The sequence below is a fragment of the Sphaerodactylus townsendi genome, linkage group LG04 (assembly GCF_021028975.2).
Source record: "Sphaerodactylus townsendi isolate TG3544 linkage group LG04, MPM_Stown_v2.3, whole genome shotgun sequence".
NCBI classification, from domain to species: Eukaryota; Metazoa; Chordata; class Lepidosauria; order Squamata; family Sphaerodactylidae; genus Sphaerodactylus; species Sphaerodactylus townsendi.
Window position 1 is genome coordinate 32,432,577 of NC_059428.1, and position 22,283 is coordinate 32,454,859.

The following is a 22,283-nucleotide window of genomic DNA, read 5'->3' on the forward strand; positions in this document are numbered from 1 at the left end:
CAAGTCAGTACTGAAAAAATATTTATGAAACTTTTACAACTTGAAGAAGTGTCAGACAACAGAACTTAATAAACAATCCAAATTACCAGGCATATCTCAGATCAAGCTGCTGTTGGTTCCATCCGAAGCAGAGCCTTTGACACCTGTTGATGACAATTGAGGTAGAAGGGTGGAACTGTTTTTAGGATTAAACTGTGAATCACTCTGTAAGGCCCATCTATTATTTTTTTTTACCATTAGATGAGCAGCAGTGGCATATTGGTTAAGAGCAGGTGCACTGTCATCTGAAGAACCGGGTTTGATTCCCCGCTCTGCCACTTGAGCTGTGGAGGCTTATCTGGTGAGCTAGATTATCCTGTGCACTCCCACACATGCCAGCTGGGTGACCTTGGGCTAGTCACAGCTTTTCGGCATTTTCTCAGCCCCACCTACTCACAGGGTGTTGGGGGGGGGGGAGAGAAAATTGTAAACCCCTTTGAGTCTCCTTACAGGAGAGAATAGGGGTGTGTATAAATCCAAACTCTTCTTCTAAGTTAGTTTTTTCCACCTGTGTGGGAGGCAAGGTCCTGCCCCTGGTTTTGCCTTGCTAGGATGTGAATTTTATTTAAATGATTAATGGTCTGTTTTACTGTAAGGCAACAACATTACTACCTACCTGTTTTGGGCCAAGAAGATGATTTCTCGCTTCAATCTTAAAGTAGGCTATAAAATGACTTGCATTTGTTTGCATTGATCAGACAGACGTTCTGCAGATGATGTACTGGAAAACTACTAAAAGTCACATTCTATGCAGAGGCTACTTTATCAGTTTTCACATAAGAGGTAGGAGGGAAGCTTTCTCTGCCAACAAGTGTGAGAGGAAAACACTGCCTCGATTTGCCAATCTGTCAGCCTATCTGTCCAACTTTAGTATTTTTAATTTTCGCTAGTTGCTTGTAGGCGTTAAGACAATTCAGACATTTCTAGGCTCGCTTGTCTTCCTGGCATTCATGTACATTTTTAAGTTTAAAAAAACCCAGTATTTTTTATATATTTTTTGGTTTAAACACGAGCTGCTTCCTTTGTGAGAGACAAAGAACTGAACAAGACAGAGCTGCGAAATAAGGTACATCTTTGCAAAGAATCTGAAGAAACTGCTGAAAGCAAGGTAAAAATTGCACCGCATTCCTGGGTGGGATCGAACCACCAACCTTTCAGTTAACAATTAAACATGCTAACCAGTTATGCCATGCAGACCTCATTGGCTACCTTCTTGTGTGCAGGCAAAGTTTCTTCCTGGGAATAACTTTTGTATTCATACTACTTATGTGGAAATAAGTGGTGGGACTCATTTCAGCGTGTCCAGTGTCTATGCATTTAAAACAATGCTTGCAAGCCCTCTGATCCCTTTCCAAGCTATTGCGCGTGCACAAGGGCTGCCAAAACTCCTAATCCAGGGGTGCAGCTCAGCCCACATCAGCAGGAAACCTTCAGTGACGTCAAGGCACTTTAATAGACTCAGTTGCACCCCAGAATGGCTTGGACTGGGGTGGGGCGGGTGTTGCTAGAAACTAGGCAGTCACTAGGATCTCTGCAGAGAATTACTCTAAAAATAAGTTCTGGAAGGAAGTGGTGGCATGGTGATTCATAATTGTCCTTGGATCTTTATGTTGAAAAAGGTTTAAACGGGCCTTTAAAAAAACAGCAACCATTTCCTTTGTGGCTAGGTGACTAAGGATTTTTTTAAAAATGAAACTTACACACTTCCCCCCCCCCCCCCCCCAGGTCTCAATGAGAAAAACTGAAGTGCAAAACTGGTTTGCGACAAGAACAAACTTGGCACGATAGCAAGAAATCTGTTAATGGATTTCCCTGCAGAGTTTTTAAGGCATTAAAACAACAGTGGGAGGACACAACAAGACATCCCCCGCCCTTCTCTCACACACAATACATTCTCTACAGCATCATGGTGCTTCTATAAACCAATAGGGTTTTTCCCATCTTTGCCGTAATCTTTCATGGATAATGTTTTGAGATAGATTGCAGAAAAGCCAGGGTAGCATCCATGTGGAAGGGAAAGTCCACCTTTTCCCAGTCCAAACCACATTGACTTTATTTCTTCCCAAAAGGAGACCCAACGAGTCTTGCACCATTTTCCTTTCCTCCATTTTATCCTCACAACCCCCCTGTGATGTATGTTAGGCTGTGTGACTGGCTCAGTGCAGCAAACTGCAGCCACACCTCATCAATATGGGACACTGAAAATACTTTTCAGCCCTTCTCCCACTTACGTGTGCACGTGTGGAAAAAAAAAAGATGCGGCACTTTGAAATACGATTGCTTCAGGTTTCTGAGGATCGTGCAGGGAAGCTGATTGACAACAACGTTCCAGCTTCTCTCCTGCCCCTTCGTCTTCTCATGCACCACCGGGTGCACAGTGTGTTCTCTGCCCAACCATTCTGTTGCTGCACTGGAGGGATGGCTGCTGGGAGCAGAGCCAGCCCTGCCAGTGTCCAGCAGATAAATCAGGCAGCAATTGATGGTTTCCCCAAGCCAAAGCATGTGTGGGCCTCATATTTCCACCTGTGTTCATTCTGTATCCAACCCGGCCCCAGTCCTCAAAGCAGACTTGAAGACCAGCGCCTCCTGCTTCAGAACTATGCAGCTCTCACACTCACACACCTTGCTAGAGCCGTAGCGCATCACAAGTCTTTGTGGTGCCCCACCAGTCTCAACACTCATCCCCTGTTCCTGCAGAACTGACTGCAACATGAATGTCTCATCTAATGTCAGTGATATGTGTGGCCGCTACTAAGAGCCACTATGGCTTTTGAACAAAGATTCCATCTGGCCTCCCAGGTGGCCCTGATCCAAACCAAATATCATAACAAAATAAATCATTCGGCTGGCTGTTACCAGGCATATATAATAATAAAACAACCTGCATGTCCATCTGCCTGTGCATTTGTGGCAGGCGTAACAAAAATTAAAAAAATAAACTAGAAATCTCAAAATGAGAGTTCCAAGACCAAAAATGAAAGGAATCACATTGTCCTGGCCCAGGTTATCTCTAGCCCGCACCCCCCAATACTATTTGCAATGGCAGCTAAGCTAAATTCTGTTGCTTGCTACTAAAGCAGATTTGCATTTTATTATGTATGTAAAGGGGGGAGGGGGGAGCATCCTTTTACTACTTGGATAGATTATGGGAAAATATGAACTTCCCCTTCTGTTATAAACAAAGGTTTGCTGCTATACTACTAAAAAAAAAAAAGCACGCCAGAATGCATGAGTAGGAGGTGAGACCAGGACTGAAAAATAAGGAGAGATTAGAAGAGTGGAGAGAAAAATGAAGGCAGATCATGAAAGGAAAAGAGCAAAATGAAGGAGGGAAAAAGTGTAGGGAAGAGGAAGTGAAATTAAGGAAAACGCAAGGAAAGCTTTTGTTTGTTTGCTACAGTACACTTGCAGGGCTGCCCCTTTGAAAGATCTGTCTACGCAGACAAAACTATGGAGCTGAGTGGAACTAAAGGAAGAGGGAAACCATGGAATGGTGGCAGTGGCGTACCCAGGCAAACTGGAGCCCTGGGCAAAACCTGGATTTGATGCCCCCCCCCATGGGCAGCCACCCTCCCCCACCGTGACCAAACAAAAAATTTTTCCACCAGGCCATTTCAAAGTCACCATCACATTATAGAACATGCCCCAACTCACAAATCTGAACACAGCAGAAATATTTTTTGAAAACATTTTCAAATTGCTTTCAAAATAGTAATAATAACCTTTATTAGGCATTGAGAGAATAAAAGAAATAAAAATGGATTTAGAAGGAAAATCTGGGGAAATGCCTGCTGTCAGGGGTGAAATTATTAAGATAGCAGCACCAAAATTTCCAAGTATCTTCATGAGACCCTACTCATGATACTACCCAGGTTTGGTGAAGTTTGGTTCAGGGGGTCCAAAGTTATCGACCCTCAAAGGTGTAGCCCCCATCTCCTATTAGCTCCGATTGGAAACAATGGGGGATGAGGCACTCCCTGTGGGAGTCCATAACTTTGGACTCCCTGAACCGAACCTCACCAAACCTGGGTGATATCATCTTGATAGTCTCCTGAAAAATCCCTGAAATTTTGGTGCTGCTAGCCTAAAAACTGCGCCATCTGCAGGCCAAAAATCCCACAGACGAACCTGCAGTTTTTGCGCCCCCCCCCCACAAGGCAGCGCCCAGGGCAACTGCCCACTTTGCCCAATGGGAGGAATGCCTCTGAATGATGGAGATAACAGCCTTATTAGGAGAGTGAATCTTGGCAAGGAGTGTAGTTTTGTCCTGGCTGGTCTTGCCTTGCTCCAGAGCTGGCTTGGCTGATGGGCTTAGACTGGTATCAGACTCGCGGCCCTCCAGATGTTATGGACTACAGTTCCCATCAACCCCTGCCAGCATGATGCTGGCAGGGGATGATGAGAACTGTAGTTAATAACATCTGGAGGGCCGCGAGTTTGACACCTTAAGCAAGCCACCCCCAGTGGGTGCAATCTAGAACTGCATCAGAAATTGTAAAAAGGATATGTATTCCATGGCTGCAAGGTCGGGGGTCCTCCTGCTGACTTAGCCCCCAGGAATCCCCCCCCCCCTTGTTAGACCTGCACACAGCTCAACTGCGCATCCACAGTCGAGGTCGCTACTGTATTGCTTCATATATCACATGGCTGTTAGGAGGATGGATCTGGAAGTGACTAGCCATGCAATGCTAAACAAAGTTGCCGCTTTCTAAATCCATTGAAGAATGTAACTCTGCTTGGGATTGCACTGTAACTTCCCTTTTGCAGCAACCAAGTGCATAGCATGCTAAATGTGAGTAAGGTTCCTCTGTGGTTTATATGTGAAGTGCCTAATCTCTTGGTCTCTACTAAACTGCAAGATAAAATCGTTGCAACTCTGGGTTTTCCTCCTAAGAAATAATTAGGTTAGGGCTGATATTTATGGGTATGACAGTTATCACGACACACATTTGTCAAAGAACTTAGTTCACTGGCTTCATTTTAGGCATTTTTAGTTCACTGACTTCCTGTTAGGTTATGTTACTACTAGTTTAAGATTATTCATTCTCAGAGTCCTTTGTAACCTAGAATCTTCACAGAATAACAGAATCTAATTTCTTTTCTGCAGTTCTCCGGTTACTGAGAGGGATTATTCTTAAGTGCCTTCAGCTGTGGTGAATTGTGCATTTTCACATGTGCAAGTGTAATTTAGAATCATGTGCAGTATTTGTGAACACATGAATTTGAGAACACTTGTGATGTCAATGACACAATGCACTGGAATCTGGTTTCATCTGCAGGTGCTATGACACAGCATGAGGAAACCCCAAACACCTCCGATGATGCCAGCTACAGATGCAGGCGAAACGTTCGCCACAAGATCTACCAGACCACGGCCACACAGCCTGGAAAACCCACCACAACCAGTTGAATCCGGCCGTGAAAGCCTTGGACAATACGCCAAACCCCATAGTTTCCATATAAGGAAAATGCAAGTGAGGGGGCGCTGGCAAGGGAAACTGAGCTCTGTAATTGAGAGATGAGCTTCAATTCCAGGAGATCCCCAAAACCCGCTTGGAGGCTGGTATTCCTACTCCCAGAGCAGCATTCAGCAGGCTGGTTGCTAGAGCTTTTGGAAGACCTGGGATAAAACTTAGGCCTTTCAGAAGTTCATGGTTCCTTGACTTGTGTTTTGTTTCCATTATTAGAACTGCATCCACACACCATTAGATGTGCACTATTGTTGCACATTAGCAATCATTTGCAATGGTATTGTCCTTTCCTATTGTCCTATTGCAGCTGAATACATGAAACTGCCCGATACTGCATGGTTACACCTCCTGTATTGCCTTGTGCTTTCAGCTAGAGATGCCATGGATTCAATTTGGGACTTTCTGCATACAAAGATGGTGCTCCACCACTGAGCTTCAAGCTACTTGTGCTTAATAGTCACAGGCATGTACTGCTACAAGCTGAGTAATTTTGGCCTGGACAGTAGCAATACTAGAAAAGACTCTTGGTGGTATGCACAGAGTAAAATTAACTTTTTTCATCCAAGATGTAGAGCAGGCAGCCACATTTACTAAACAAAATCTGCAAAACTAGTGACTGAAGACAGGATTTAAGGACACTAAACCATTGAACTGCCTGTCATTCTGGTTTTCTGTCATTCTATTTTCCCATCAGTCCCTGCCGGATCTTGTTCTGAGGACAGAAGGAGACTCCTGCACATTTTATCTGAGCACTCTGTAACACTAACCAGCCCTAGACCCAACAGTGCCCCAAGCAAGCCCTCTCCCTTCGCACAGTTCAAACTTTTGAATGCCTTTTTTAAAAGATCAAGCATAGCCGGTTTCACAGTTTTGGTTCATAATCTGTAGGCATGTCAGATAGAAGGATAACTAGATGACAAATGAAGGAGACCACCAAAGAAGTCCAGGGTTGTGATGTAGAAGCAAGCAATGGCAAGCCACCTCTGAACATCTCTTGCCTTGAAAACCCTACAGTACAGGTGTCAAACTCGCCGCCCTCCAGATGTTATGGACTACAGTTCCCATCATCCCCTGCCAGCATCATGCTGGCAGGGGATGATGGGAGCTGTAGTCCATAACATCTGGAGGGCCGCGAGTTTGACACCTATGCCCTACAGGATCACCATAAGTGGCTTGACTTGATGGCACTTTCCACAGTCAACTCAGTTTAAACCCTGTATGTATGAGTCTGTCCGCTAAGTAACAAATGTGCTTAAATACGGACTCAGCTTCCCTCCAAATAATAGCTATGTGCAGCTGATTCTTTCAATGGACTGAAACTGACTGAGAGCACATCAGAATATGATATAGCATTAATCTCACGTATTCTAACAGTGTGGGTATCAGGAATGTTCCATGGTGCAAGATAAAGAACATCACTTCCTCCTTCTGTGGTTTGTCTTTCTGTGGCTTGTCTTGCTGAGCAGCTAAAAAAAGTCGAGCAGATAACATCCTATCCAGCTTGCTGCCAACATGGATCAAGAAGTGGTGGGGAGCTTTGTCCTTCTGGTCATCGTTACTCTTTTAAGTGTCATCCAAAATGGTAAGAGAAAATTGGCACATTTGGGAGCAGGGTGAGGAATAAACTTGTGTACTGACTACAAGGGAGTCAAATCAACCTGGCTTTCATGCTTGTGTGTATGTGTGAAGTTGCATCAATCTTGTGCCAGAGCTTCTCAGAATCCTTTTGTTCTTTTGTAAGTTGTGCGAGTTTGAATTGACCAATAATGGTTACACTCCATAGTCTGAATGTGTAGTTAAGCTGAATGTGATTAGTGAGAACTAGAGTGAGAGAAACCTATAGGCTGTAAAGAGAAACCTATTGGCTGTAAAGTAACCATTTGCTTCCCTGCTCACTTTAGCCAAAATAGTTGGATATGCAGGAGTTGATCTAGCTGCAAATGCCAAGCAGTGTTGAGCCACAGAAGTCACCTTTGTGGAAACAGATAAAATCTGTAATATCTGTAAATAAAATCTGTAATATCTTTAAAATCTGTAATATCCTCTTAGCTGAAGTTTTCCAGGTTCCACCACCCTAGATCTCAGCAGGGGATGGTGGTGGGAGGGCGAGTAGGGTGGCCAGATTCAGGCTGGAAAACTCTTGGAGATTTGGAGATGGAACCTGAGGAGGACAAGGACCTTGGTAGGGTACAATGCCCTTAAGGCTACCCTCCCAAATCTATTTTCTCTGATCTCTGTAATTTGGAGATGGACTGCCATTCCAAGGGAACCCTTTTCTTGCCTACAGACTGGCATCCTTACACTAAACTCAGTCCATGGATCCTTAGATATAGCTGCAGAATTACAACTGACCTCCTGCAGAAAAAGTCTGCTTTGGGTGTGAGGACTGGGGAGGGACTCTATGGCATTACACCCTACTTAGGTACCTGGTCTCCACATACTCCACCCTCCCCAGGCCTCCAATTTCCAGGAATTTTCCAATTCAGATGTGGCAACCCACCTGCTTCAGGGGAAAAGTTAACCCAACCATGCTTGTGTAAATGGTCTTGGGGCCATAAACACCCAACGCCAATTTTAAGAACAGCAAATTCTTACAGCAGGTTTTGGGGGGGGGGGGGTTAAGGGGAAGCAGTCCACCATTTCTCCAGCTACCATTTTATCACCTTCCCTCCCCCCTCCCCACTTTAAACAGCATGCATCTGTACTTGTCGACCTGGCCTGTGTGAGGAAAAAAACTCAGGGAGAAAAAAAGTTGCAATGGAGAACACTCAACAGGCAAGTGAGAAAAGGGTTATGATGTTATCACTCACTTCCTCCACTTTTCTCCCTCCAAAACTCCACTTGAAGCAACTTCTCTTTTCTAAAACAGAAATTTGGGCTTTTAAATATGTATGTGTGTAATGTCCTTAGCCCTTAGAGGGTGTTGAAGCCGAGTGCCAGAACCTCTTCCAGAGAGTATCCCAGGGTATCCAGCAGTAGTAGCCAACCTATAGCTATATAGGGAAAATTCAGGCAGAGTGAATCAAAAACCCCTGGTACCACAGCCATGGGAAATGAGCCTGTTAGGTTCACAGATATCTGCCTGCATGTGAGGAGGTGCAAGATCGTAGGTAGGATTGCCAACTCTGGCCTGGGAAATTTCAGGAGACTTGGGCGCAGTGCATATGAAAAGGGGGTTTTAGGAAAGGATTTTCACCTATAATCTATGGTATACCATAGAGTTTGCCCTCTGAAGCTCCTCCAGGGGAACTGATCTGTGTCGTTTGGAGATCAGTGGCACTGTCAGGAGACCCGCACCTAGAGGCTGGCAAACCTAGACTTTGATTTTATTTTCAGAAAGTCACAACCACCAGGAAGGACATGGAGGGTCTCCCAGAACTACATCTGATCTCCAGAATACTGAGATCAATTCCCCTGGAGAAAATGACCCCTCCCCCCCACCCCAAACTCTTTTCCTCCCTAGACTCTGCCTCCAAATCTCCAGGAATTTCAGAGCTAGCAAGCCTAACACAGTGAGCATTCCTCCAAAATATTTTCCATCATCCCTTTTTGCCTTCTCAGCTATAATGTCAATGAAATGATCTTTTATATTCATAAACTGTGTACTAAAAACAGGATATTTCGTAGTCTCCAATAACTGCCTTTCTCATCCCTGCTCCTCCAAGCGCTTCCAAAGAGTAAGCCCTGCTTTTCCTCAACAATCCTGTGATAAATTTCTAAGGCAATCTGAAAACAACTGATAACAACTTCAGATATTTTAGGCTTGTATCCACACAGACAATTTATTCTGGCTTGCCATTACAAACTGGAACTTGGGGGTGTATGGGGCAATTGTTAACCTTCCAGGTTTTCCCTGCTTTGCTGAGTTCTTTGCAAAACCTGCTGGAACAGATCCTCCAGGAAAGATCATGGTTGCCTGTGTGAGTATTCACCTCTCCACACAAACAATGTGAAAACCCACAGTGACTATCTTCACACCACACTGGTGCCATTTTCCCTCAGTATCTCCTCAGTATTGTACCGCCATCACTACCATGCCTTTTGGCGGGCTTTTACTGACTTTTAACAATGTTGGTAGTGTAGCATCATAATAACACTATAACAATACAGAAACGACTCCTTTTTTTAAAGTCAGCAAAAAGCCTGTCAGCAGCGCAGCCTTTCAATGGTGAACATGAAGGCACACCGAGGAAAGCACAGAAAATCCCCCTGTGTGGATCTCTGCATGAGTGCCCCCTTAATCTGTTTAACAGTTGTTAACTGTATTGATCTATTGAAACTGGATCCATAAACCAAAGAAAGGACTCTTTCAAGCCTTGTTTCTTGTTGGCAGAGTAATTAGCAACAGAAAAGGAGTACAAGCTGATTAAAGTGTAGATAAGTGTTTATTAAGGAACTGCCATACTAGATAGTAAAGACTAGAGATAGAGATAAATACATGATTAACTGAGAACAGAGTATGTGTGTGTGTGTGTGTGTGTGTCAGAGTATCTTCCAAGAAGAAGCAGGATATTGCCCTAAGACAGTGTTGGGATTCAAATAATTTAACAATTGGTTCTTTACAAGCACTGTTTTAACAACCGGTTCTGCAGAAGTGGTTCAAACCTGCTGAATCAGACCAGGTGATCGGGAGCAACAGCCGCAGAAGGCCATTGCGTTCACATCCTACATGTGAGCTCCCAAAGGCACCTGGTGGGCCACTGCGAGTAGCAGAGAGCTGGACTAGATGGATTTTGGTCTGATCCAGCTGGCTTGTTCTTATGTTCTTATGTTCTTATGTTCTTAATCCCACCACTGCCCTAAGAGTATCAGTCTGGAGGTAAACAAGAAACAGCGCTTAAAAGGATGGAATGTCTCATTGTCATGTCCTATCTAACCGCATACTTGATGCCACTACAGGGTCTGCTTCTCTTCTTTATACATCAGACATTACCTATTCCAACATTTCTCCTGATGTAAATAAAAATCAGTCTGCTTCTGTATTGTAGTATGTCAATAAAGGAGATGCATTCTACCAAAATCTGAATTTGGCCCATTGTTACACTTCTTCCAACTGTCTTCCTTTCCTTATTGGTATAAACCAATTGTTGTTGTTTTTGTTTTAATCTGACAGCCTTTTTTGCCAGTAAGGTAGAACATGAAAGCAAGAACCACACGTCCAAAGGTTTTCAGCGAGTTGCGTCGTCTGCTTTTGACCGTGTCTTCACTGCCAAGTGAGTATTCCCACGTGAGAGTAAAGAAGAGTGCATCCAGTACTAGTAGGAGTATATTTTATGCATATGCAAAAAGTGCTTTTTAAAAATAAATACTTTGAGCCAGCCATCTGGGATATGGTTCAGAGGTACTTGGTAAGGCCATCATGCAAATCTAACTAGGCGTGGGTCTAACTCCAAACAGTACTTGGTTGACAGGTTTGGGAACTGTGTGCATATTCTCTTGAATTCTGTTCAGGAGAAAGTTAGGATATAAACACAATTAAGAAAACAAATACACATCCCTCCATCTTGCAGTTCATGCCTGGCTATATAATAAGACGACACGAGGTCATTTTTGCCTCCCAGTCTTCCCCAGCACCCTTTTAGAAAACATGGCAAACTGCAGGTGCCAGTTCTTTGGTGAGAACTTGGCTTCCATTTCTGGTTATCTGTTGCCAGGCCTATCACAATGATGGCCAGACTCCCATGAGAAGTAATCTTACAAGAGTTCAAGAAACCCAATAGGGCACGTGTGACTTGTTACCACCTCAGGAAATTTAATCTTCTCCATTATCAGTGAAGAATTCACTAGGGCTGACTTGCTGGTACAATCTCAGACACAATGACCTTAGCCAGGGTCAGGGTCCATTTCTGTTATATCTTCAAGGAAGAAGAAAATGGAGAGTTCCTTTTTTTAAAAAAAATGAAAGCTGAGAATTTAGAGAACCTTCTTAAATTACCATCCAACACTACATCAATACATCAACATTGCAGTTATTTTTTTTAAAAAAATGAAATTATTTGTCTTCAGAAAGTGGGGGCGGGGCAGGGAAGAGGGAGTGGTTTGATGGTGACGATGACAGTTCATCGTCAAAAAAGTGGGCTGGAGGCGGGTATGAATAGGCAAGACAAAGAAAGCCAGCGGAAACATTACACTCGAGGGAAAAGCTAACTCAAAATAGAAAAAGATCAGGATGAAAGTACCTTGCCTTGAAAACTCTGCAGAGTCCCTTTAAGTCAACTGTGACTTGAAAGTACTTCCCACCACCAGCAAAAATAACAGGTACAAAAATGAGTGCTGAAATCAGGATAAACCGAAGCAGTATGGAGGCCGAATTGATGAAGACGCTCATGGAGAAAACCCCCAAATGAACACCCCTAGGACTGGGCTGCAAGATTTATTTATTTATTAGGAGGACAGTCATAATTAAGCCATTTCATGATCCCATGTTCAAGGGTATGTTTTGGCACTCTAAACAGAGGTCTCAGTGCTGGTGAGCTCTAGTTGAAATTAAATCTTGAATAATTACGGTAATATGTAAATTCAGAAATTATAAATGGTGCTCACTTCTGCTGCTTCTTGTGCTGATGGAAGATTCTGTCTTGGTGTAAGGGGAGAGGGGAGGTTTTACTCACCACCACCCCCCAACCAGATTATTTACTTTACTTAGTTTTATTTATTTATTAAAAGTATGTAAACCCTGCCTTTCTATTGTCCATACTCAAAGCAGTTGGGCACCCAAAGGAATTTGCATCATTCTCATCTCTTCTATTTTATTCTCACACACTCACCCTGAACATCACGCAGCAAGCTTCTGTGGTAGAATTGGGATTCAAACCTCAGCATCCCAGATACCGATTCTGCACACGCTCTAAACGCTACACCATATGGAAGCCACAATATTGGGTGGGGTTTGCCCCTGTGCACCTCTTCCCCACGCCAGCACTGTCTTTTTGTCACTCATAGATCACTGGCGGGGCGGGGGACAGCAGTAACGATCTGCCATTTCAAGCAAATCTTGCCTGCATAATTGTAACATCCAAGCTGTTACCATTAATAGTTGCAATGGGAAGGTCATGAGAGAGAGGAACTTTTCTGATTCTGTATTCTATTATCTATATATGCAAGTTGTTAATTGTGGTGTCTGAATCATATGGATACATGATTTCCCAACTCTCATTATGACGGTATTCCTTTATCAAAGAATCTTTTCCTTTCCTAGCCAAAACTGCAGAGATGCTTATCCTACCTTCCTTGCTGTGCTTTGGTGTGCTGGTTTGCTCTGTAGCCAAGGTAATGTATTCAGCGTACTCTCCCTGGCCCTTGTGCTAGCTTTTTGATGTTGGGGTTAAAGGCAAGGCAGCGCTTTCCTTTTGAAAGTTTCTTGCTTTGATCTCGAGCAATGGAACCAAGGAGGATTTTCTTCAAATGTGCAGGAAGGAAAGAGCTGCAGCAAGAGCATGAACGGTTTTCTTTGCAGACTGAAATGGATTTAGGATTGCCAGTGTTCCTTTCAGCTATTCCACCCACAGACATTCAGTGGGTGAAGTGAAGTCTTTCCTCTCGGTGGATCTATTTACTGGAGGGGGGGCATTATCTCCTACATTTCTGCTTGTCAGACAGTCAGACAGCCTTGGAACAAAACCAAAAAAGAGCTGATCGATGTTTCACTGTGGAATAATGTTCCAATTCAAACCTAAATTACCCATCCACTCTGCTCCTAAGGGTGGGTAGCAGTTATCTCCTCTTCATGGTAACTCTGTGTAAAATGGGTCTCTTGGAAACTTGTCTAAGGCAAGTGAATTTAGGGCCCTTGTGGTGGGATCTAAGTGAGACTGAAAGCCAATATATTGCCTTTCTTCCTTCCTTCTCTCTCTTTCTCTCTCTATAATACAGGCTGACCAGATGTCCCGCTTTTGGCGGGACAGTCCCGCCTTCAAACAATTTGTCCAGCGTCCCGCGGGTTATTTAAATTGTCCCGATTTTGGGGAGGCTGCCGCACTGCCTTGTGGGGTGCAAGGCAGTGTGGCAGCCTCCCGTGCGCGCAGCCGCAGGAGCACTGCCTTCTGGGGCTTGCCGTTTCCCGCCCTGTCACAGGGCGAGCCCCAGAAGGCAGTGCGCGGCTGCGCGCGCATGCACGCGTGTGTGCGTGGCCACCTATCCCCCGTCCCGGTTCACAAAGGTGACCATCTGGTCACCTTACTATAATGCCCAAATATAGTCAAAAGAACAATAATTTTAAAAAAGATTATTCTCCTCCTACGGTCCATTCTTAAATGCAGTTATTCAGAAGTAAGGGTCCTTTCCCCACTAATTAGCATGGAATTACCCATGGACTTACCATCATTTCTTCATTCAGTTTCAACATAAAATCTCAGTGATGTCATTGGAAACCCCTCCTGCCTATCCTGCCATGTTTTTTCCAGACATGATTTGTGGTGATTTCCTCCCCCCCCAAAAAAGATAAAATACTTGCATTTTTGTGTTAAGATTGCTATACAATAAGCTATTATGCAGGTAGTCCCCTGTGCAAGCACTGGGTCATTACTGACCCCATGGGATGATGTTACATCACGACGTTCACTGAAGGGTGGTTTGCCACTGCCTTCCCCAGTCGTCTACATGTTACCCTTAGCACAACGGATTGGTATAATGCTGCTGCTGTAACATCATTTTCAGCATGACCCAGACATAACATTGTCATGCCAGGCAACACTCTAGCATTCTCTCATAACCTTTATGGTTAACTCATAAAGTTTTGGTGAACTCTAGGGTGTCACCCCTATGTAGTAGCATTGCTTCTGGGTTGCAACATTGGTGCCATCATAATCTTGCTATTTGGTTATCCACTGATCTCCAAGGAAAATATTGTTTTATGTGTGTATCACATTTACTTCCTGAATTTGTTATTAGGAATTGTTCTGCTTGTTTAGATTTCTGCAAAAATAGTGTGCCTTTTTCAGGATATGGCCAGATCCCTTTGATTTTTTATTATCTGGATAGGTTTGCAGTTTGCATGATAAAAAATTGCTTAACTGCATAGGGAGTTAGTCGGTAAATAGAGCAACACCCACCCACCCACACACCCACACACATATACACACAGCAGCCACTACTAACTGTATGTGTGAACTGGGCCTTCATGTATCATTAAATAGTATCTGGCACTGACCATTATAAGAATATTTTTATGAAATTAGGTCAAATGCACAGCATATGACTGGCCTTGTGCTCCTGTGTCCTAATTTTGACTCCAGTATACTTTCTCCCATACAGAAAGTGATATGTTTAATCTCCATTAAATAGCTTTCCCTAACGAACCTTGGCAATTGTAGTTATCTGGAAATGCTCAGAATTATTTGTTAATTCTTGTACCGCATTCACAAAAAGATTTGTGTGACTGTTGGCATTTTAAGAATCTAGATGTTCACTGTCAGAAACAGGTTTTTGGTCTCTTAGGTTCTTGACCTTCATTTTTCAGATCATTGGCTCTAATCCATGTGATTTAAAACAGGTTGGAAGGTGGTTTAGGTTTGTTGAAGATCTAAAAGGTAGCGGTTTTTCTTCTCTCTAGCTCCTGCAGCCTTTGCTGGATTGATGTACTTGTTTGTGAGACAGAAGTATTTTGTCGGCTATATGGGAGAAAGGACACAGAGGTAATGTCTCAGTTTGTATCTTCTGAAAATATTTTAAATTCTCAGGTAGCCACACATTTTTACATTTCTTTGCCATCACCATAATTGTGTCATGTTCTAGATTCTCCCACTCATTTTCCTGGGCCAATTGTGCTGTGTTGTTTTTTTTTCTCATATGGTGAAATGCCTGGAGCAGGGGTAGAGTGCTCACCAGGACATTTAGGGTCACATGTCCCCGGGTGCACATTAGCTGGTAACATGGGGGGCAGAGAATCACCCCACACACACACCCTCCCCTCGGCCCCGCCCTCCCAGACTGCTCTTTCAGCTGGTGGAAGCTCTGTCAGCTGAAGGAGCAGCCTAGCAGGGCCAGACTGAGGGGCAGCCCGCAGCAGACTCCTGCCAGCTAATGTAAGTGGAGCGCAGGGTGGGGCGGGGGCAGGCACTTGGAGCAGGTGTTTCCCCAGGCACCATTTCCCCATGCCCACACCCCTGGCCTGGAGAGAGATACATGAAGAAAATGATAAATTGCTGTGGATTTTGTGATATGAAAAAATTAGAAATCCACATTTATCATGTTTTTTTCTCTAGACGTTTCCTCCATAGAATTAAAATTCCCACCTCTTCTGATCATGTAGTACTTCTGGCCCCAGATGTTGGCAACGAAGATAGCTTGGTTTTGTGAAATTTCTTTTTTGCTTTGGTTATTTGTTTTTTTAAGCACATGAGGATATGCAGAATTACTTGGTACAGCTTATTTCTGCTGCTTATGTTGTGGGATCTTGAAGATATGGGCTTGCTTTTTACATTTAATTTACACCAGCAGACTAGGGGCGATTCGGCACATGAGTAAAATAGGTTCGACCCAGTTCCCTGAGAAGGGTACTAACCTAGGTCGAAGCCATTGTTGTTCCCCACTACAACCAGCTTGATCCCAGCTCGGAGGGTGGAATCATCCTGTGCCTCTTCGCGCCATACATCTGGTTCCGGGATGGCTGGCTACTTTGTTCTGACGGCCATGTCTCGATCCTTCATCCCTAATATCACCATGCTATAAAACTGCCACAGGAATGTGGAGAGGTGTGACCTAAGGTGGGCATTTTGATTGGCCGCTTACATTGGTACTACGGGACCATTGTGCTGCCAGATTTGTGCGACCAGCCATCGCTCCAAACGCAAGGAAGAAGAGGGGGGAAAATTAGGCGTGATTTTCACCACGGCAGTTCTCCAGCTGTACGCATGCCCGAAACACTCAGCTGTAATTGGCTGAATGGGGGACTACTGGCACCAGAGATTCCGCACTTTACTGGAATCGAGCTGAGTTCGAGCATGGTTCCCTGAAAAAGTAGTCGTTCCCAACTGGAGTCGGAAATTTGACCATTACACGGGGCAAAGCTGGTACAAAACCACGTCGATCCCAGTGGTTGTGCGGAGCACTTAGGTCGAACACAGCTTGAACTGAGGTCAATAACACAAGTGCGGAATCGACCTATGTTCTAGATCCTTAAGATTTGCTATCCACAGTGATTCTAATTCTCAAAAATTGAAGATTATAGAGGCTGCAGTCATAAACATTCTTAACAGTGAGCACTGGAGATATGTTTCAGGCACTACAACACTATCTCTGGTGCTAGTTTGGTGATATGTAGCTGCTCATGGATCTGTGCTCTCAATGTGCCTCGCCCCTGGCCTCCGTGCATCCAGCTTTTGCCCTCCCCAGGCTCTGGGGAAGGCAGGAACCAGCCTGCGGGGGTGGGGTGGTGGTGGCTCAGCACCCCCAAATCACACCCACAAGCCATGTCCACAAGCATAGGGGGGCGTGGGGTTGGGGGGGTGCCAGGAGAAGGTGTTGTCCCCAGGCAACATTTCCTCCTGATATGCCTTTGCTTATCAGGGAGATGTCTGAGAATCCTGCACTCCTCTCCTTGGTAGAGCACATTGGAAAAGACTGCAGTTGGCCCTCTGAGTCCCTTCCCAGTGTGAGTGTAATGCTGAGAATAACTGGAGCTAATAGCTGAAGCACTGGGGAATCATTCTCTGCCAACCCTTTGGTTTTAGCAAGGATTCTATTCCTTGGCAGAGTTATATCAGTAGAGAGCTTACTTTGAATTGGGTCCCCGCACACCTGGGAACTGAGTTCCCAGCACAGAACTCCATGTCTGCACTGGTTGACTGTCACATGTCCACCACATGGACTTTGTATTGTGTGAACTGGCCCTCTTTCATCCATCTCAACAGTCTTCAACTTCTCTGGAATGGGGAAACATTTATGCTGGCACTGAGGAACAATGGTAGTCTTCTACTGTTTAGCCACCCATCTCCCCTACAGATCAACAATGAAAGTCTATTGAACGTTGTTTCTGACGTAATCAGGGACCATCATTTTTAATAGCTGGGATAAGATATATGTATATTTTAAATGGAACGTTCTTGATTACTGATGCATAAATTTTGCACACTGCGCCAAATTTCCTGCACTGATTTACACCTGCACTGTTCACATGGAATTAATTGTGCTGTGGAGATGTACATCAGTGCAGAGTCTGACCCCATTAATCCGAACATCTGAGCTCTATTTAACTTGACCTTGATGACACATGGAAGGATAAATGCTCTTCGAGCGAATCGATATATTCTTAAGCATTTCTTTGCTCTCTCTTTTCTTTCTCTCAGCACACCCGGTTACATTTTTGGAAAACGCATCATATTGTTCCTTTTCCTTATGTCTGTGGCTGGAGTTTTCAACTATTACCTGGGCCTATTTTTTGGAAGCGACTTTCAGACATACATAAAAACGGTGACCAGTACCATCTCTCCGCTGCTGCTTATTCCTTAAATCTTTTCAGCAAAGAGGTGGAGAGAGAATGGAAAAGATCAGGGTGCGCAGCCAATCGATTTCCAGAAGCAGATGTTCAAAATGAACCTGTAAAGCTCCTTTTACATTGCCATAAATCTAACACTCTTTAGGGCTTTGTAGTTTTGATTTAGCACTGCCTTTTCTCTGCAAGAAAATTATTTATGGCAAGCACTTGACATGTCTTTGGGAGAAGAGTAATATGCCCCAGTAAATTGTAAGTCCCCACACTGTAAATGGTACCTTGCTTGGTTTTGGTTACTGAAGTGTTAAGTGTATGGGAAAATGTTCGTTGGCATAACATTTTCATACAGGATGCAAAAGTAAAGTAATTGTGTTCAGCACAAATGAACAGTTGACATTCAGTGGAACTCAGAAGTCCAGCCTGCTTGAAGGAAAGAGATGTAATACAGTCTAAAAAGAGATACAACACTCTAAAAATATTAACTTCAGTAAACTTAGAAGGGTGTAGCTCTGCTTAGGATTCTGCAGTTAAAGGAAATGTATACATTTATTTACACCCCAGTTAGCACTATCATAATAGTTAAATATAAATAATAAAATACTATTTGTGTGGGTTTTTTCTGGCAGAGGAGGAATAATAGTCTTATCAGTAAAATTATTTACAGTTACTGAAGTTAGTTTACTGTTGGATTTTTATTATCACCAATGTCTGCTACTTAAACACACAAATCCATTCAAACAATTGCTTTTATTGGATCAAACAATGCACAAAATGCTGGAAGAGTTATGCATAAGTCTTCAAGCACAACAATTTAAAGCAAAGAATACATTCAACAAAACATTTCACAGTAACGATGGTTATCGGTGATGTTACGAATGGATGTGGCTTATGAATGTTAAATCACTTACAGTACCATACCATCCCAAAAAGAGTTACACCCTTCAAACCCATTGAAGTCAATGAGTTTAGAAGGGTGTAACTCTGTTTAGGATTGCAATACTAATTCTGAATACAGAACTACTAACTCAAGGTTATTTATTGTTTGTCATCTTTCAAAAGGTGATTTTAGAGGATAGTCATCTAGGTCTCCAGTAGAACAGCTGGATTTCAACCCAGTAGCACCTTAGAAACAGACCAAAAAGATTTTTGGTGTAAAACAATTCTAAGGTGCTACTGGATTCGAATCTAGTATTTCAAAATGTGATTTTTCTCCCATATTTTATTACTTTAATAAATCAATACTTCAGAAGGAAAAGAAACAGAAGACAAAAGATCAGAGAAAATAAGGCATATGGCTGCATGTTATTGTGAAACTTATTCTGATAATCTATAAATAAACTCCATCTCAACATGTTTGAGTTTGTGCAGTCATTTCTGTTGCTCTTTCATTTACATTCAAAATGCTGCATATGTTCATATGTTTATATAGCTGCCCATCAAAGGGGATGAGAATTCTGATGGTATTCAATGCAAGTAAAGCGAGTAATCAATATACGGTAAAGCGAGTAATCAATATGAAAGCAAGTAATCAATATACGGTATCTAATTCTCAACATTGTCCCATCTGCACATACTTAAATCTGTGGATTGGGGCCATGTAGAGAGAATAAAGATTTTTCTACAACCTTAAGGGAACCCTCAGGTTTGCAGAAAAATGTGAAAGTTTTTTTTTAATAGAGGGAGAAATCCCTACAAACAGGATCTTGGAATCGCCCTTTGTCATCTTGGTAGCATCCATCTGCCTTGCATTGTGTGGGAAGGGTTGAGCTGTCATCCCTGCTGAACAGAGGCGTACTGGGGGAAACGGCGCCTGGACACATCCGTTCTCTAGGCACACCCCCACTACGCCTGGGGTGAGGCCAGTGGTGGGATCCAAAAATTTTAATAACAGGTTCCGATGGTGGTGGGATTCAAACAGTGGCGCCGCCGCACACACGCACCTCCAGTCCCTATTGGGCAGGGAGGTTGCTTTAGTAACCCCTTCTTGGCACTCAGAAAAAATTAGTAACCACTTTTAGAGAAGTGGTGAGAACTGGTTGGATCCCACCCCGGCCCCACCCCCAAGCCCCACCAAAGCCCCGCCCCCTTCTGGCTGCTGGCTTTGAGTCGGCAGCTGGCAGTCCCTTCTGCCCTCCCATAGTGCTCTTTGAGGCAGAACTTCCTGTCTTTCCTTTTTTTGGCAACAGACTCTTATGACTGTGATAAAGAGGAAACTTCTTGGGCACAATATTACAGGATATGGGGAGCTGTGTAAAAAAAAATCACCCTGAGCCATGGAGGAAGCTCTCCTTTGGCAGAAAAGAAAGGAAGGGCAATTTTTCCCGAACCCACTACTTACTGCATGCAGCCTCTTGTGCCAACTAGGATTGGGTCCACAAGGCTTCCCAATCCCTTTTGGTGCAGGGGAGAAGGGGGTCACAAGAAGAGTACTGGGAAAAGAAAAAGGTGAAAGTGAAATAATGATGTTTTAAACTGCTCTGAGCCCCTATTGGGGAGAAAAGTAGGCTATACATATCTAAATAAGTATATAGATTTGCATGAAGTATTCATATCTTGCTTTCCTCTGAAGACTGGACTCAAATCAATTTGCAAATTAATTGTCCAGATGCCACACAGACAATAAAACAGGACGGAACCACCCGGCAAGAATCCAACAGAATGTTGGAGAAAACAGTACTAGGCCACTTGGTTATCAACATTTAAATGGTGTCCAAGGCATATTAAAACTATTCTGCATTGAATCTTGAAATCTTTCTCACTTGTCCTGGCAATCCATTCCAAAGTGAAGAATTTCAGTTTTGTTTCAGTTATACATGAAAGCTCTGAGTTTACTCTCATGAATACAAGTCTCCCCTGCAGCCATGCCCCTACGATGATGATCTGCCTGAGCTGAAAATAAAATCTATGAAGGATGCATGCCCTATTTGCACCAGCACTAGAGGTAAAAATAGCTACTCTTTTCATTTCCATAAGCAGGCTTTCCTCCAGAAACACACAAAAAAAACACTTCTCCTTAAACATTCAATCAAGCCTCCAAAGCAATCAAGTGCAATTAATACCAAAGGTGTTTTTTTTTTGCTTAACCCACCAAAATGACTTTTTTGCCACACCATGCCTTAGCTCAGTGTTAGGGCATCCCAGGTATCTCTAGTTAAAAGGATCAGGTAATGTGAAGGACCCCTCCCTGGGACCCTGGAGAATCACTGCCCATCAAAAGAGATATGTGCATTTATACCCTCCTACCCCTTTGTTTGGTTTATTCTAGTTCAGTGGTTCTCAACCTTCCTAATGCCGCGACCCTTTAATACAGTTCCTCATGTTGTGGTGACCCCCAACCCTAACATTTATCCATTTTACAGATGGAGAACACTGATGCAGAGAGTCTTAGGCGACCTCTGTGAAAGGGTCGTTCGACCCCCCCCCAAAGGGGTCCCGACCCCCAGCTTGAGAACCACTGCTCTAGTTACATGTTCTTGAGAATTTCTGCAAATGCAATTACTTCATTTCTTAAACAAATAGGATGGTGGAACTGAGGTCTTTTAATAGCGTATCTTTTTCAGGGGAGGGAAACATAAAGATTTTAGAGAAAGTGATAGTACTGAGCATCAGAAGAAGAATGATTTGGAGAAGAACCAGGCAGTCGTCATATAGTTAGGGCACTGAACCCCTATGCCAACTGCTTGCCAATGATTATGCTCCATATGAACATGTGAATCTGCTTGATGCTAAATGAGACCATTGGTCAATCAAAGCCACCGTGGTGTAGTGGTTAAGAACAGGTGGATTCTAATCTGGAGAACGGGGTTTGAGTGGTGGAGGCTTATCTGGTGTTTCCGCACTCCTACATTCCTGCTGAGTGACCTTGGGCTAGTCACAGTTCTTTGGAATTCTCCCAGCCCCACCTACCTCATGGAGGGTCTCTTGGATGGTGGTTCACTGCCCCCTTCATGTTGCCAGGTCGTCCTTTCTGTTCAAAACACCCAGTGGGCCCCTGAATTAAGTCCTGTTTCTTATCTGCCCCTTGTAGGAGAACCCCTGAAAAGCTCTCTCACCATTACTCATTTTCATATACTTCTTCCCATTTCTGTGAATTCTCCGATTGTGGCAACATTTGGAAAGAGGTCAACGGGGCATGGGAAGGGACAATTGCTTCTGTTCTACCTTGGATGGCTCTATTGCAAATGTGTACCTCACTCTTGCCCAAAGGTTTAGCGGTTGATTTTATTTATCGGACGTTTTATCGACAGTCAGTACCCACGTTCCTCTCGGGGATTCCTCCTCTCCGAGAAGGGTCTTGATTTTATTTGTGGAAAGATAGGGTGCAAATGGATTCATTCCCAATA

The 22,283-nt window shown here is 43.6% G+C and overlaps 1 protein-coding gene across 1 annotated transcript; it reads left to right on the plus strand.

Annotated features, from left to right (window-relative positions):
• The first annotated feature begins 6,972 nt into the window (after positions 1-6,972).
• LOC125431536 (arachidonate 5-lipoxygenase activating protein) lies at positions 6,973-19,291 on the plus strand. The gene is made up of 5 exons (XM_048494421.1): positions 6,973-7,092; positions 10,624-10,723; positions 12,709-12,779; positions 15,061-15,142; positions 17,795-19,291. The coding sequence occupies exons 1-5, from the start codon at positions 7,023-7,025 to the stop codon at positions 17,955-17,957; spliced, it is 486 nt and encodes a 161-aa protein (XP_048350378.1). The 5' UTR covers positions 6,973-7,022; the 3' UTR covers positions 17,958-19,291.
• Positions 19,292-22,283: the final 2,992 nt, after the last annotated feature.

Coding starts and splice junctions, on each gene's coding strand:
- LOC125431536 (XM_048494421.1), top strand. CDS start 7,023: ATGGATCAAGAAGTGGTGGGGAGCTTTGTCCTTCTGGTCATCGTTACT. Junction 10,724..12,708: donor GACCGTGTCTTCACTGCCAA/GTGAGTATTCCC, acceptor TTCCTTTCCTAG/CCAAAACTGCAGAGATGCTT. Junction 15,143..17,794: donor ATGGGAGAAAGGACACAGAG/GTAATGTCTCAG, acceptor TCTTTCTCTCAG/CACACCCGGTTACATTTTTG.